Source organism: Sphaeramia orbicularis, chromosome 16 (genome assembly GCF_902148855.1).
Source record: "Sphaeramia orbicularis chromosome 16, fSphaOr1.1, whole genome shotgun sequence".
Classification (NCBI taxonomy): Eukaryota; Metazoa; Chordata; class Actinopteri; order Kurtiformes; family Apogonidae; genus Sphaeramia; species Sphaeramia orbicularis.
The window spans coordinates 60397339-60415540 of record NC_043972.1 but is presented as its reverse complement, the minus strand read 5'-3'; the positions used below and the strand labels follow the sequence as shown (position 1 = coordinate 60415540).

At 40.0% G+C, this 18202-nt stretch overlaps 1 protein-coding gene across 1 annotated transcript in view; it reads left to right on the top strand.

Moving 5' to 3' along the window:
- The window catches only part of mtmr11 (myotubularin related protein 11), a 65617-nt gene that overhangs the window by 14270 nt on the left and 33145 nt on the right, over window positions 1-18202 (top strand). The window contains exon 3 of the mRNA XM_030158897.1: window positions 17407-17543. Coding sequence (XP_030014757.1) covers window positions 17407-17543 — 137 coding nt within the window. The remainder of the gene's footprint in view (window positions 1-17406; window positions 17544-18202) is intronic.

Sequence of the window (18202 nt, the reverse complement as noted above, 5' to 3'; positions counted from 1 at the left end):
AAAATAACATTAAATTATGAAAATAGTTACATTTACAAACTGTCCTGAAACAATAAAATGTGAATAACCTGAACAAATATGAACAACCTGAAATGTCTAAAGAAAACTACGCACAGTTTTAAAATTTTTCTTCCTGTTCCTCAGTGTTTAGTGTCTTTGTAGATCTGATCCATAATGCACATGTAGAAATGATAAGTTGAGGTAGAATATTGTTAATATTGCACTGATTTTTCTTAAGAAATTTCAGTTTTCTCAGGTTATTCACATTTTTTTGGGATAATTTCTAAAACCAAGTATTTTCATAAATTAATTGTTTTTTTTGCACTAAAACAATGAGGTTTTTTTTTTTCATTATATATAGGTTGTTCTGTTATTATTTACTGGTTCGACCCACTGGAGATCAAATTGGGCTGAATGTGGAACCTGAAAGAAAATGAGTTTGAGAGCCCTGGTTTAAGACATCAAACAGTAAAACTCCAACTGTGTCAAAAGAAAAGCTTTTCCGTTCCAAATCCGAACTATTGCACTGTCAGAATATGCTTTAGTTTGCAAATGTCAGCGAACAGCGTTGAGCTTCATCCCTCCAGTCTGTAGTAGAATACAGTAGACCGAGCATTCCTGGAGCCCAGACCACGGCACCTTTACAACATGGAGGAGTTTGGGGAATCCCACAGTCACAGGTTCACGTAAGGTCAAGTTATCGCACTAGACCCGGCTTTGATTTGGAACAGGACCTGTGTGAATACGTTTTAGGTCATCTACCTCCCACAGTGGAAATGGTACCGACACATCTGCTGCTGTCCACATCTTTACCATCGTGGTGTGTTTGTTCGTGCTTGTATCCACTACTTTAGTCTGACATCAGAGTCCAACACATTTATCAGTCTGTCCTTTTAGCCCTGTTAGCTAACATGAATATGAACGATAATTTTAATAATCAATTAATCTGTAGATTATTTTAATAACTAATTGATTTATCGGATAAGCACAAAAGACTCAATTCTCAGAGATTGGTATTTAACCCAAAACAATATCGGCTGCAGACAAGTCACTAATGATTACATCCACACAACGGCTTCCGGTTTCCTTAGCGAGCACTAGCCCGCTACCTAGAAATAGCTAGAGACTAGATATAGCCTTCAACCACCTCCAGTGGTAAAATTAGTCTGGTGGTCTGATAAACGGCGATGGATGAAAACGGTAGAATTATGACGATAGTGTCTAACTAGCTAGCGAGCTAAAGTAATCATGACACATACGCTATCTTAAACTAGGTTTATGTTCCTGGGGTCCACGACAGCCCCGTTTGTCCGAAACATAATGCGCTATGGGATTTTGGACATTTTTTTCTCCATATTCAAATTTCTTACATTAACGGTGCACTACATTTCGGGTAAACCATGTGCCACCGAGAACAGAATGTAAGCCTAGCTTTAATAATCTGTCCAGGCATCCGAAGCCTCCCTATGCTCCTCTGGGTTTTCCTCTGTTAGACTAGTGTGGACACGCCTCAATACTAACGGGATCAAGACCCAACCAAGCAACTGACGAATTTGTTCACCTTTAACCCTTACAGACCCAGACGTCCACCTTTACCCCTTAAAGACACAGACGTCCACCTTTAGCCCTTACAGACCCAAACATCCACCTTTAGCCCTTACAGACCCAAACGTCCACCTTTAGCCCTTAAAGACCCAAACATCCACCTTTAGCCCTTACAGACCCAAACGTCCACCTTTAGCCCTTACAGACCCAAACGTCCACCTTTAACCCTTAAAGACCCAAACGTCCACCTTTAAGCCTTAAAGACCCAAACATCCACCTTTACCCCTTAAAGACACAGACGTCCACCTTTAACCCTTACAGACCCAAACATCCACCTTTAGCCCTTACAGACCCAAACATCCACCTTTAGCCCTTACAGACCCAAACGTCCACCTTTAACCCTTACAGACCCAAACGTCCACCTTTAACCCTTACAGACCCAAACGTCCACCTTTAAGCCTTAAAGACCCAAACGTCCACCTTTAACCCTTAAAGACCCAAACGTCCACCTTTAACCCTTAAAGACCCAAACGTCCACCTTTAACCCTTAAAGACCCAGACGTCCACCTTTAACCCTTAAAGACCCAGACGTCCACCTTTAACCCTTAAAGACCCAGACGTCCACCTTTAACCCTTAAAGACCCAGACGTCCACCTTTAACCCTTAAAGACCCAGACGTCCACCTTTAACACTTAAAGACCCAGACGTCCACCTTTAACCCTTAAAGACCCATCTTCAGCAGTAGCACCACTGTAGACTGAATGTAGGGGAACCCCTGTTCATGGGTTCTATCTGGGTCCACCCTGCTTCCCCAGTGTTTGCCTTTATTTTGTTTGTTTGTTTATTTTGAATATGACATTAGTGTTCTTCACATGGTCGGCATGTATTCTTTGGGTACACCTCTGTATTGTGTCGAAGGCCCTGAACCCAAACGGTTCGGTCCAAACCGGTGCACCAGTACAGCCCTACTCAGTTAATGACTTTATTAGACTGATTAATAACCAGGATCCTCTGAGTATGAGGCTGAAGAACAGGAGCTGTCCACTACAGCACATGGTGACGTTTCCGAGTGTCTCTGTTGGATCGGACAGAACGTCCCCCTGAGTTCATTTATGTGCTGCTTTATATTGAAGGTTCTGTGCACATTCATACAGTGTTGTGTATGAACAGACTGACTTCATTCCCTTTTTCAGTCTCATTTGTTTTCCAGTCGTTCATGTCTGTCCACTGTCTTCCATCCTCTGTATAACACACACTTCCTATTCTTAGCCTGTAACGTTTCACTGGGAAATGTCGACCGGCTGTCCTTTTTTTTTTCTCTGCTGGCTCCATTGTACTGTTCCTTTTCACACCTCCATTCCAGGCAGATTAGAACCACAGCGGTCCATGAGAACCTGTGTTCTACTGGGACACATGAGCAGACACAAGGTCCACATCCAACCAAAGTCAGTTAGTGAAGACGACTTAGAGGAAAACAGTCCAAACTGCAGCTGTGTTACAGTTGTGTGTTGTTACAGATGTGTTACAGTTGTGTGTTGTTACAGATGTGTTACAGTTGTGTGGTGTTACAGATGTGTGTTGTTACAGATGTGTTACAGCTGTGTGTTGTTACAGTTGTGTGGTGTTACAGTTGTGTTACAGTTGTGTGTTGTTACAGATGTGTTACAGTTGTGTGGTGTTACAGATGTGTTACAGTTGTGTGGTGTTACAGCTGTGTTACAGTTGTGTGTTGTTACAGATGTGTTACAGCTGTGTGTTGTTACAGTTGTGTGGTGTTACAGCTGTGTTACAGTTGTGTGGTGTTACAGCTGTGTTACAGTTGTGTGGTGTTACAGCTGTGTTACAGTTGTTACTGTTGTGTTAGAGTTGTGTGTTGTTACAGTGGTGTGTTGTTACAGTTGTGTTAAAGTTTTGTTACAGTTGTGTGTTACAGTTGTGTGTTGTTACAGTTGTGTGTTACAATTGTGTTAAAGTTTTGTTGCAGTTGTGTGTTGTTCCAGTTGTGTGTAGATGCAGTTGTGTTCCAGTTGCCCTGTTTCCTGTTGCTGGTGTTGACTGTCGGTCCTTCTCTGTGTCCTGGTCTCTTTGTCAAACCCAGAGTCTGTCCTCTGTCTTAAATCTTGTTCTTTTCTCTGTCCTCTGTCCTAACTCACAGTTCTTTACACCTGTCTGTAAAAACACCTTCTCTACCAACTGGACGCTGTTGTTTCTGTCGGTTGTGTTGAATCAGTGAAGTCTGCGTGGTCCCAGTGGTGCATTCAAAGACCTGCTGCACATCACACAGTCAGAGGGGTGTGGCCTTGTGTCCGTCCTCCATCGTGTTGTCATGTGACCGCAGAAACTGAGCCAACCTGCAGGAGGCCCAGGGGTCAGGACGGGTCCAACACACGGCCGTCGGGTGGATCATGTACCTGTTTCGGGGGGGGGTTTGAGGCTGGGGCTGGGGCTGGGGCTTGGACCCCCTTCAGAGCAGTCCACAGTCCCCCCTTCAGAGCAGTCCACAGTCCCCCCTTCAGAGCAGTCCACAGTCCCCTCCAGGCTAATGTTACTGCAGGATTTACCAGCTGTCAATCAGCATCAGCGCTGTCGACTGACGGACAACAGACCAGAGCATCCATCGACTGTAGCCGGACGCTTCACATTTCAGTGGACGCTGTCGCAGAATCCACCGTTTGAGCTGCTGCTGTTTCACAGACCGTCCTGGATGGAAGTCCAGCTCCACTGAATCCAAATAAAGACGCTTCACTTGACTTGGTTGTATCCACTGTTCCACATAGTTTGTGTGATATGACGATATTAGATGGTGAAGGATTAGAACACAGGTGTCAAACATGTGGCCCGGGGGCCAAATCTGGCCCCTGGGATGAATTTTTGAAATGCAAAAATTATACTGAAGATATTAACAATCAATAGTGTAAAAATCATTTTATTTCAGGTTCCATACAGACACATATAAACCAGTTAGATCTCAATTTGGTCAGACCAGAAAAACACTATCATAATAACCTATAAATAATGACAACTGCAGATTTTATCTTTTTTTTTTTTAGTTTAAAAAAGTGAAATTACATGAAAATATTTATATTAACAAACTATCTTTTTAACAAAAAATGTGAATAACCTGAACAAATCTGAACAACGTGAAATGTCTTGAGAAAAGTAAATGCCATTTTATCAATATTCTACCTGTTACTAAATGTTTTGTGTATTTGTAATTGTAATAAAAGTTGTAATGCACATGTGTAAATGATGAACAGAGGCAGAATATTGTTAAAGCTGCACTTGTTTTTTTTAAGACATTTCAAGTTGTTCACATTATTCAGATTTTTAACTAAACGTTGTAAATGTAAACATTATCATAATGTAATTTTACTTTTTTATTATTTTACTGGTCCGGCCCACTGGAGATCATATTGGGCTGAATGTGGAACTGAACTAAAATGAGTTTGACAGCCCTGGATTAGAACGTGTGGACGATCCCACAAAGCACAGACATGGTGGAATGGTCTAGAACAGGGGTGTCAAACTCCGGTCCTTGAGGACCAGTATCCTGCAGGTTTTAGATATTTCCCTCTTCCATCACACCTGGAAGCCGTTACATCATTTTCAGGCTTCTGCAGAGCAGGATGATGAGCTGATCATTAATTGAACCGGGTGTGCTGGAAGAGGAAAATATCTAAAACCTGCAGGATAGCGGCCCTCGAGGACCGGAGTTTGACACTTGTGGTCTAGAACCTGATGGAGTCATGGAGGATTCAACAGCTGTGGGCGGAGCTATAGGAGACACACGCATCACGGAGGTTCACGTCCACATCAGGTGGATTTGACAAACGCAGCGGAGTCATGGCTGACCTAAAAAGAACTGCACTAACATCATATGGAAGTGGTTTGGTTTATCCCCAAACAAACTACCAACCACAGTCATGTGCTGAATGTTCTGTCCGTCTGGAGGAGGATCTGAAACAGACATTTCTTCACTCAGATTTTCTTCTGTATTTATTTTTTTACTTTTCATGTTTATTGAAATCTACCTCAAAAACCAAGTGCAGTTTAGTTTGAATGTCCAGCAGTGACTTCATCAGACTGTTGTTGTTTACAGTTTAGTGTGTTTATGTTACAAAATGGCACAAACAGTTTAAATTAGCATGTTCTGGAAGGTTCTTTGGGCTGTTATAGAGGGACAGTGGTTGGTTCAGGAGCCCTGTGGCTTACACACAAGTGTTTCCAAAGTGTTGGACTGAGCTACCAACAGACACTAGAGTCCAGTCTAATGTTCCAATGCATCTGTGTAAATAGGGACGGGAATCAATAAGAATTTAACGATTCTGATTCCATTATCGATTTTGCTTATTGATCCGATTCCTTATCGATTCTCTTATCAATTCTCATTGGGTGAGGGAATAAAAGAGTACAAACGGGTGTGTTTGCATTAACTGCCTTTTATATTTCCATCTGCACAGAAAATATAACATATACAGTATGAACAAATAATAAGAACAGATGACGCCAGGCCCAGTTTGGGGGTGGGGGGGGGTGGGGCTTGGGGTGCAGTGAAAGTGAAACTAAAGACGCTTTACTAACTCCTCTATTACCGCATTTCCACTAAGTGGAACCAGTTCGACTCGACTCGTTTCCCGCTGTTGTGCACCTCATTTCCTTTCCCCTACCTTCGGAAACTTGTATTTGAGGGGATACGACGTTTGTTACCTGCACCAGAACTGGAACTGGGCCCAGTGTTCACTCTGCCGCTACATTCACAAGCGTCGTGAAATAGAGAATCAAATACATGACATTCCTGTAAATGAATCCCATGCTGTGGACAAATGTTTGAACAGACTGGAGGGATTCCACCCTTTAGAAGAAATGGAAGCTTTGACAGTGTTCAGCTGGACCTGGTGTGGTCTGTTTAGACCTGGTGTGGTCTGTCTGGACCTGGTGTGGTCTGTCTGGACCTGGTGTGGTCTGTCCGGACCTGGTGTGGTCTGTTCGGACCTGGTGTGGTCTGTTTAGACCTGGTGTGGTCTGTTTGGACCTGGTGTGGTCTGTTTGGACCTGGTGTCGTCTGTTCGGACCTGGTGTGGTCTGTTTAGACCTGGTGTGGTCTGTTCGGACCTGGTGTGGTCTGTTTAGACCTGGTGTGGTCTGTTTGGACCTGGTGTGGTCTGTTCGGACCTGGTGTGGTCTGTTTGGACCTGGTGTGGTCTGTTCGGACCTGGTGTCGTCTGTTCGGACCTGGTGTGGTCTGTTTAGACCTGGTGTGGTCTGTTTGGACCTGGTGTGGTCTGTTTAGACCTGGTGTGGTCTGTTCGGACCTGGTGTCATCTGTTCGGACCTGGTGTGGTCTGTTTAGACCGTTTCTGCCTCAACTCCATGTTGGCTACGTTCTGACCAAAACAATGCAGCGTACGCATGACATCATCACGCATGCACAACGAAGGCGGAATCGATAAGCAGAATCGTTAAGGAGGCAGGCAAACGATTCCAAGGAATCGAGCTAGTAAAGAAGAACAGAAGCATTCTATACCTGTGGAGAAGGCAGAGGGACAACTGCAGCTGTGTTTTCATCTTACTATAAAACACGTTCTGTGTCTGTCCCATGTCTGGTCGATGTTGCAGCACAGGAGGGCGTTTGTACAGCTTTCTTCAGCCTTCACAGGCCAGATCGCCGCCAAACTCACCAGATGAATAGAAACATTATCTGACTATCTACTAGGCACAGTTTTATGTCCGTATTCAAATGTTGTGAGGTATGCTGGGAGATTTTAGCCTCTCATGCTATCGTACAATGGCACCACAGGTACAATGCCGCTAGTTCCTTTAACTCTCTCCTTAGTTCTATCCATGGGTTCAATGCACAGGTTTATCTGTGTTTTAGTCTGGGCTCGTTCACTCGACCCTCTAGTTTTGTGTTTCTTTGTTCCAGTCCAGCTCCAGTTCCAGAGTCCACCAGTACAACTACAGAAATCCAACTAATCCCTTTGTTTAGTTCAAGGACAGATCTGACTCCTCACTCCTTCATCTTACTTCTTTCTACTAAACTCTGCCGGTCGGTAGGGCTGTGTATTGGCAAGAATCTGGTGATATGCTACAAATCACAATACTAGGATCACAATATGATATATCACGATATATCATGATACTGTTAAAAAAGCTATATTGTTTCTTTTTTTTTTTTTGTTTTTTTTTTTTTTTTTGTTTAGATTATTTCCTGGAAGCATTGAATTACACCAGAAATCTGCACAAATACTAAACACATTTTTATTTGATCACAACAGGATCTGATGTTATATCACAAAATGTTCCTGTGTTAAAACTGAAATTATGTTTTACAGATATTATACTTTCAAATCCTGTTCAAATGTTCATATTCTACTTGTTCAGAACTAACATCAGAACATTATTTTAGTTCAGTCCCAACAAAGGAACTCCCATCTGCCTCTCAGACAGTAAAAAATTATTTTAGGATGATTGAAATAACCATTATTTAATAAAACAGTGTTAAATAACAATAAATAAGATATAAACAAAAAAGAAAAACAAATAACTAAAATGAACCTCCACAATTTCTGCATTAGAATAAATACCTAAAAATATCGATACAGTACTTTTTAATATCGATACAGTATTGTGAAATGAAATATCGTGATATATTGTAGAACCGATATTTTCTTACACCCCTACCGGTCAGTGTGTTGTTGTCATAGTGACATAAGTCTGCCGTAAATCAGTCCAGTACACCAGGGACCAGTGAAGATGGAAATAGCATTTGGATAGAACCTAATTTGGTGAAGATAATCTCATTTTAAACTGTGGACTACAGATATAGAAAAATGAGACTTTTACAGATCAGATATAAAGTCTGAACAGGACCTTTAACTTCTGTAAGATCTGTAAACTGTTGTGTAGCTGGAACATCTTTTGATACTATAACAAATATGGGAGTATCCAGAGAAGAAACCATAAGGTAGAAAACTTTGGTCTGATGTTTGATATTGGACCAAACCAGAATGAGGTGGACATGGGTCTAGTTGAGGGCCAAAGCTCACCTTGCCCTTAAACAGGGCTGTCAAACTCATTTTGGTTCAGTTCCATATTCAGCCCAATTTGATCTGCAGTGGGCCAGAACCAGTAAAATAATGACTTAATAACCTGTAAATAATGACAAATCCAAGTTTTTCTTTTTGTTTAGTACAAAAAAACCCAGTTAAATTATGAAAATATTTACATTTTACAGAAAAGATGTGAAAAACCTGAAAAACAGAAATTTCGTTTGAAAAATTTGTGCAATTTTAACAATATTATACCTCGACTTCTTATTTCTACATGTACATTTACACACAGCGTTACATAAACATTTGGTAACAGGCAGAATATTATTAAAATTTTGGAGTTTGGAACTAAAATTTGAACAATATCTCCAATATTCCATCTGTTATTATTAACACAACTCCAGATCACAGTGGATCCATAAATGCAGCAAACTTTTAGGAACAGGCAGAATATTGTTCAAATTGCACATTTCAGGTTGTTCATCTTTGTTTTTATTTCTGTATTTATTTGCATTTTATTGTGAAAAAATAGTTTTGTAAATGTAAATATTTTTAGTGAAATATTCTTTTTTTCACTTACATTTTTTCTACATCATTTTTCCCAAAGAAAATTTGTGGTTGTCATTATTTATGGGTTATTGTGTTGTTATTTTTACTGTAGATCACATTGGTCTGTATGTGGAACCTGAACCAAAATGATTTTTTACATTTAAACAGTATTATAATAATATATAATAACAATAATATATAATATAATAACTTACAGATCACAGTGGATCTATAAATACACAAAATATTTAGTAACAGGCAGAATATTGTTAAAATTGTACTTATTTTTCTTAAGACATTTCAGGTTGTTCATATTTTTTCAGGTTGTTCACATTTTCTGCAAAATTATACTTTGTTTTAGTGTAAATACATGAAAATATTTACATTTACAAAGAGAAAAATTTAGAGTTGTTATTATTTCAATGTTTTTATGATAGTATTTGACTGGTCCTGCCCACTTTAGATTGAACTGGTCTGAATGTGGAACCTGAACTAAAAGGATTGTTAATATTTTAGTGTAATTTTTGCATTTCACAAATTCATCCCAAGGGCCGGACTGGAACCTTTGGTGGGTCAGATTTGGCCCCTGGGCCGCATGTTTGACACCTGTGCTCTAATGGAACCTCTGATCTTTACTGTTCCACCCAGTGAGTGGAGGAGGGGGCGGAGCCTGTGGTTGAGCTCTGAGCTGTGATCCTCTCAGCGCTCTCCTTCTGTCCACGTCACTGACCCCAACATCAACAGGAGCCACTGAAACATGAAGGTCCAACACAAACACTGGTCCACTGGCCTACATTTATGTCCACGGGTCCAAAGACAGGCCAGTTGGAGCTCCACATGCAAACGCTCTCATCCTCTGCACAGTGGACATGATAGACGTAGGCCTGGTCTTCATGGTCTGCAGGAGCTCATGTTTAAACGGCTTTAACTCGCCCTCTTTACCTCAGCCTGGTGTTGTGTGACGTTCCCATTCTCTATCATAACTGCATCTGGAACCTTCACATCAAAGTGACTGTGGGTTTGAGTGGAATGAGATTCTTCAGCTTTTTGCTTTGATCTTACAGCGTTCATTGTAGTGTTTTTGTTCTTGTTCCTCTGTGGGTCAGAACACTCCCATTCCATTTGGCTGAGGTGTTGTCTTTTTCTCAGAGGACAAAGTGTGTATTAATCCTGGAATGACCTGTCCATACACAGTCCCATGCATGTCTAATTCCATGGACATGGGACTGTTTCCATTCATTCCCAGAGTCCAGAAGGGAACACTACTGAAGGTTTAACCCTGAGAACCTGGTACACAGCCCTAATAAGACGGTCACTGCATCTGCCGTAAAAACCATACAGACCTAAAACTGACAGCGAAGACTTTGGACAGGGGTGGTAATAGTTCACAGGTGAAGACATTTACACCAGCACATATGGAAGTATGAACATGTCCTGTCTCAGGTTCAGCGAACTGTCCAACAGTAACAGGTAAGGAAAGGGTCATTTCTGTGGAACGTCAGATAAAACATGGAATTAAATTTAAACCAAGTGTCTGGTAAAGCCCTTCACCTGTCCTGGAGACTCAGGTGTCAAGCACCTGCTTTAACCAAGTCCTCCAAACCAAACGGGCCCTGAGGCCCCCCGCTGGACTCCTGAGGCCTCTGGTGGGCTCCTGCCTGGTCCCTGGGACTGGCTCAACTCGGCCTTCAGGCCTGGTTTCAGTTCCTTTAGCCCTGGGGGGCAGTTACTCTGGGCACACTAAAGCCACAGAATGTCCCTTTAAATTCCAGCTCTCCTCAAGGCTGGACTGTGTGCGCTGAGCTTCTCAAATGTGAGGTCAGATCATGTATGGTCAGGTTGAATTCAGGTTGAAGTCGGGCTGAGGGTTTGGCTTCTGGGGCTGAAATGAGCCCAATGACGTCCACGCCCTCAGACTCAAAGGCATCTGTGAAATGTGCAGATGATGGTGTTGGAAACAGAGGCTGTGATTACAGCCTTCCTTCCTCTTTTATTCAAAGTATAAACAGGTGTTTGATGTTTCCAAACGCCTCCTTCCTGCTTCGTTCAGTAAACCAGGAGGACTCTTCTGCGCAGACGCTCCTGTTTCAGTCGGAGGGCTGGACTTATTCTTTCCACATGTGCAGGGAAGGAATTTGGAGTTTCCTCAGAATGTTTTTCTAGTTTCAGAAGTCTTTCCCTGTGTCTCAGTCAAACATTCAGCGTATCATGTGTTTGTCAGGGACAAAAAGGCCCTTTTCTTACAGCTCCTTCAACCTGGACACTGTTGCCATGGAAACCTGCCGTCTGGCTGACAAAAGCTTTGTGTTCCTGAAGGAGGGAAGTGTGCGTGTGCTGTCAGACTTTTTTCTCCCGGTTTGTTTTTGGAACTTTTGTCCTGGAATCGCAGACAGACTCACTGTCGTCTGTTCTGACACAAATATCCGCCTTTGTAAAGTTTGGTGAAGCCCATCAGTGATGGGATGTGGATGTGAAGGTCACTGACCTTTGGGGAATGGTGTGACGTTGAACTGATCACATGGTACCGTTTACAGACGGGTCAGAGACATGTTCTGGACATGGGGGACATGGGGGACGATACAGAAGGAAAACTCATCGTTCTAATGTCAACTTTGTTATTTGTCCCTTGAAGGGACAAGTGTTTGCAATAAACAAACAATAAAACACAGTAAAAACAGTCAAATACAAAACAAACAATAAAGAATATCCCACAAACAGATGATAGACTGGAGCTTCAGCAGCAATATTTGGTCACATGATCAGATGGAATTCGGTGCAAACAGTCGCTTCGTCAGCAGCAGCAGACAGTAAAGGATAGAACAGCAGTAGACATCTGGGGTAGGGTTAACCCCACCCCTAACCCTAACCCCACCCCTAACCCCAGTGAATAACTCCTGCTGCTTTTGTGAAGTGTTCATAACGGGTCTGAACCCAGTGAGTCACACAATAAACTGAAAAGAAGAAAACAGAGAAAATGAGGCTTTCATTGCTCACAGATGGGCGAGGAGCGTCAGTTGAGTTCTTTCAGACGCAGGACGGTTGATGCAGGTCCTTTTCCTCTGCCTTCATGGAGGCGGTGGATTCAAGTTAACCCTTCGGTCTCAGCTGCTTCTACATGTGGTGTTTAAAGAGTTCCAAATAGAGCTGTTCAGGTTCTGTTAGTTTTAGTTCCACTGCACTGCTGACCTCACAGTCATATCACAAACATTTATCGGATGATTTACAACTGTTATTTGAAATCCAAAAGGTCAGTGCTGTGATATCCTAATGTTCTGGTGAAAAGTCCATGTGTCTGTTCTTGAACCCCAGTATCGACGGTAAAAACACTGTAGAACAGGGCTGTCAAACTCATTCAGTTCAGTTCCACAATCAGCCTGATATGATCTAAAGTGGGCCAGACCAGTAAAAGAATATAAATAAGATGAGAACTGATAAATAATGTCAACTCCAAAGTTTTCTGTGTGTTTTTGAGTGAAAAAAGTAAAATTCCATACTGAAAATGTTTACATCTACGAACTGTACTTGAACAGAACATGAACAAATATGAACAACCTGAAAATTCTTAAGAAAAATAAGTGCAATGTTAATAATATTAGTTTATCCGTAGTTTATCATTTATACATGTACATTACAACTTACAGATCACAGTGGATCTACAAATACACAAAACATTTAGTAACAGGTAAAATATTATTAAAATTCCACATACTTAAGACATTTCAGGTTTTTCACATTTTTTGTAAAAGGCTAGTCTGTAAATGTAAACATTTTTGTGTAATTTAACTTTTTTTTTTCTTTTTTTTTTTACACAAAGAGGAAAATTTGTGGTTTTCATTATTTATAGGTTATTATGATAGTATTTCACCGGTCTGATCCACTTTAGATTGAATTGACCTAAAATGATTTGAACATCCTTGATTGTTAATATCTTCAGTGTTATTTTTGTATTTCATAAATTCTTCCCGGGGGCCAGATTGGACTGTGTTGAAATTGTGCTCAGAATGTTCAAAAAGTACTGATACACACACTGAAATAATTTAACCAAGTTGTATTTAAAAAAAACAAACAAACAAATAAAATAATTGGCACAATGTCCCTTCTGTTGCAGAAACATTTAAATATTATCCCTTAGTGGTCTGAGTCTATTTTGTCTGTTTTTCAGTCCTTTTGATTTTGCCTTTATATACTATATAAACAAATGTTTACTATACCCATGTTTGGGATCTGTTTTTTCAGCACAACTTCATCTATATCATCTGTCCATTAGTTTTTCACTTTAACCTACTATAAAAACATAAAAGGACAGAAAACACAAAAAATATAAAAAAAAATCTGATTTAAAAAATGTATATAATTTATTGCATAAATAACACACAGATGCTTAATGAACCTTTTCAAAGACTTTAAAAGTGAATATTGCTTCCAAATATTAGGTATATAAAATTAAAATTGTGATAAATTAAAACTATACTCAAATATTTGACATAAAAGCAGATCTTTACATAGGGTTTTTTCCCCTAAAAGTGCAGAAATCAAACACGGTTATCATGAGAAGTAGAATTTAAATGGTAATACTAACCGTCTGCAATTTTACCGCTGTTTATCATTATACCGGTAATCATTACATCCCTAGCTGAACTCAAACTCAGAGCCTGGTTTAGGTTCTTAGACCAGGTTCACTTAGACCAGGGCTCTCAAACTCATGTTCTTTCAGGTTCCACATTCAGCCCAATTTGATCTGCAGTGGGCCGAGCCAGTCAAATAATAACAGAATAACCTAGAAATAATGACAACTCCAAATTTTTGTCTTTGTTTTAGTGCGAAAAAAGCCCCATTAAATTATGGAAATACTTCCTTTTATAAACTATCCAAACAAAAAAAGATTTGAATAACCTGAAAAAACTGAAATTTCCTGAGAAAAATCAGTGCAATTTTAACAATATTCTGCCTCAGCTTCTCATTAGTCCATGTGCATTCTGGATCAGATCTACAAAGACACTAAACACTGAGGAACAGGAAGAAAAGAGTTCAAATTGGGCTGAATTTAATACAGACATTTCAGGTTGGGCACATTTGTTCAGGTTATTCACATTTTATTGTTACAGGATAGTTTGAAAATGTAAATATTTTCATAATTTAATGTTATTTTTTGCACTAAAACAAAGACAAAAATTTGAAGTCATTATTTATATGCATAGTGTAATGTGATTTTTTTTCACATCAAACCCAGTAGAAAATCTGCAGTCCTTGTTTTTTGTCGGTTCTTCTGCTGTTATTATTTGACTGTAGATCAGATTGGTCTGTATGTGGAACCTGAACTAAAATGAGTTCCACAGCCTGGACTGTGGAATGTTTGTGCTTTGCAAATTCATCCCAGCGGTCGGATTGGAACCTTTGGTGGGACACATTTGGCCCCCGGGCCGCATGTTTGACACCTCTGACTTAGACTCTTAGATTATTCTGATGTGAGTCTGACAGTTGGACAGAAAGAAACTGCTTTTGTGAAGACTAAAAATGACCTGCTCTACCTCAGACTAACTGAGGCTGAACCTCGGTTATTGACAGTAAAACCAACCAGCAGTGACTGACCAAGGGGGCGTGGCCAGCTCCTAGTTTCCTGTTTGTGGTTTAATACTGAAGTGAAATGAGTGTAGACTGGTGGTGGACAGAAGAGTGTCCATCAGTCATGTGTTTGAGTCCAGTGCAGCAGATGTGGGACCTCTGTCCTCTGTGGAAGGGTCTGTCTGTGGGTCCAGACCAGACCAGCCCACCCAGAGGACATGCAGTTCACAACAGTCCGTTACTGTCACACAATACAACAATACCAGCTGTTTTTTTTCCTGCTGCTGACTTCCCCTGTTCAGTCCCAGACCTGAGAATGTGCATCCATAAGCAGCCTTTACTTCCACAGATAAATCAGTGAACCCGCTGGACTTCAGACCACTACGGAAATACTGTTGTTTATGCCAGCGCTCCACTGTCAGGGAACGTCATTCTGTTTTTACACATCCTGTTATGTTTACTGTCCAAGCAGAGTACCAGGCAGAAACAGAGGAACAGGGTGTGTAAATATAAGTAGGGTGTCTAAAATAATATAAATGGTGTGTAAATAAAAACAGGGTGTGTAAATAATATAAACAGTGTGTGTAAATAAAAACAGGGTGTGTAAAATAATATAAACAGGGTGTGTAAATAAAAACAGGGTGTGTAAATAATATAAACAGTGTGTGTAAATAAAAACAGGGTGTGTAAAATAATATAAACAGGGTGTGTAAATAAAAACAGGGTGTGTAAATAATATAAACAGTGTGTGTAAATAAAAACAGGGTGTGTAAATATAAACAGGGTGTGTAAATATAAACAGGGTGTGTAAATATAAACAGGGTGTGTACATACAAACAAGGTGTGTAAATAAAAGCAGGGTGTGTAAATATAAACAGGGTGTGTAAATATAAACAGGGTGTGTAAATAATAACAGGGTGTGTAAATGGTGGTTGAATGTATTATCAGATCCTGTTCATTACACAAACGTGAACAGTTTAGAACATTTATTCAACCGTGTACAAAATGTGCACAAATAATGTAGAAATAAATAATTAAATAATAACCTAATAAAATAATCGGGGGAAATAATCCAATTCTCCTCCTTTTCAGTGACTAGAATTACAGATTCAGTGCAAATTGATCTCAGATGCAAATGACAAGGTATAACAGTTAGAGTAGTTAGATTACACACAGTTAGAGTAGTTAGATTACACACAGTATGGACGTCTGTGATTGGTCCATGTGATGCACTTTTCCACCAATAGAAACACAGTCATATGTTTTCTTCCTGTTTGTAGTTAAATTCCCTTAGAGGCCTGTTTTTTGTGTCTGTACCTGCAGAACACACACCAAACACAGTGACACTATGGCCCGAACATTCAGTTTGGACAGTTTGAACTGGGCTTTAACATGTGCTTTAACACCGTAGACTGAACACCATTAGTTTGACATCTGCACTTTAAACACTAATATAAACATAGTTTCAGCGAGGCTCCGCCTTCTGACACGTCATCTGAAAACTCACATGTTGTCAGGACGCACCGTCGCATCCACAGACCCTCTAGAGCACAGCTGTCAAAGATGTGGCCCAGGGGCCAAATCCAGCCCACCAAAGGGTCCAGTCCGGCCCCTGGGATGAATTTATGAAATGCAAAAATTACACTAAGATATTAACAATCCTTTCATTTCAGGTTCCACATTCAGACCAATTCAATCTCCAGTGGACAGGACCAGTAAAATACTATGGCCAAAAAACAAAACCTATCTGCAAATTTTTAGATTTTGAGTTTTCACATTAAATGGACTGCACTTTGGGAGGCATAAATACCTAGTATGTATTGTTAACACATAATACAGAAAGAGAGTCTGAGAACAGTAGAATATGCTTGGATATCTTTAACAAAGACCATACTATAACAAAACTAAACGTTTTTTTGTTTCCTGAAAAAATTGATTTCTTCAGATAGGAGGTTTTGTATTCTGGCCATAATGACAATTCCAAATTTTTCTCTTTGTAAATGTAAATATTTTCATGTATTTAAAGTATAATTCCACAAAAAATGTGAATAACCTGAACAAATATGAACAACCTGAAATGTCTTAAGAGAAGTAAGTACAATTTTAACAATATTCTGCCTGTTACTAAATATTTTGTGTAGATCCACTGTGATCTATAAGTTATTATATTATATATTATTATTATATTGTTCAAATTACACTTATTTTATCAGTTTGTTCATGTAATTCACATCTTTTGAAAGGGTAGTTTGCAGATGGGAACCTTTTCATAATGTAAATTTACTTTTTTCTCCTCTAAAACAGATAAAAGTTTGGAGTTGACATTATTTATATATTATTATGTTATTATTTTACTAGTTCGGCCCACTGCAGATCAAATTTAGCTGAATACGGCCCCTGAACCAAAATGAGTTTGGCACCCCTGAGTTAACTGATGATTCACTGCATTTGAACTAAAATAGATGGATTTAACCAGAATTAGACTGACACAAAGTAAAAGAACAGAATATAGATAATTATTAGGACTTTGAGTCAGACCTGCACCATTTTATTGGACATGTTTTTGTAAACTTAACTGTGTAAATGACAGGTGGACGACTGTCTGAATAAGATAAGTGTCTCCATCAGAGTCTTATAGAACACTGATATTTTCGACACATGGGTTGTGCGTCCTAACGGCTGTCGTCCCTGTTCTCTGTAGGTGAGTGTGTTCTTCAGAGAGCTGTGATGGTGAGGAAGAAGCTGACGTCCAGGGAAGGAAGAGGCTGGCTGTCCGGGACGCTGTTCTGCACACATTTCAGAGTGGCCTTTGTGCCTGAGGACAGCCCCAAACCTGACGTGAGTCATTCTGTTAGTTTCACAGGATACTGGACGCTCCATGTTGTCTGTCTGTGGTATTATGGTCTGTTTGGAATGACCACACTGTGATAGACGAGGAATAAAGGATTCAAAGGGAGGTTGTAAAGCAGTGGTTCCAACTAGGGATGTAACCATCTGAAAATTTCATATCATATTGTGACCAAAATTATCACGGTTATCATTATTATGGTGGTATTGTTGAAATTGTGCTCAAAATGTTCAAAAAGTACTTATACACACACTGAAATTATTTAAGCAAGTTGTACAGTATTTTAAAAAAAACAAATAAAATAATCGGCACAATGTCCCTTCTGTTGCAGAAACATTCAGATATTAACCCTTAATGGTCTGAGTCTATTTTGTCCGTTTTTCAGTCCTTGTGATTTTGCCTTTATATACTATATAAACAAATGTTTACTATACCCATGTATGGGATCTGTTTTTTCAGCACAACTTCATCTATATCACAGGTGACAAACATGTGGCCGGGGGCCAAATCTGGCCCGCCCAAGGGTCCAATCTGGCCTGTTGGATGAATTTGTGAAATGCTAAAATTACACTGAAGATATGAACAATCAAGGATGTCAACATGATTTAAATTCAGATTCTACATACAGACCAATTAAATCTGAAGTTGG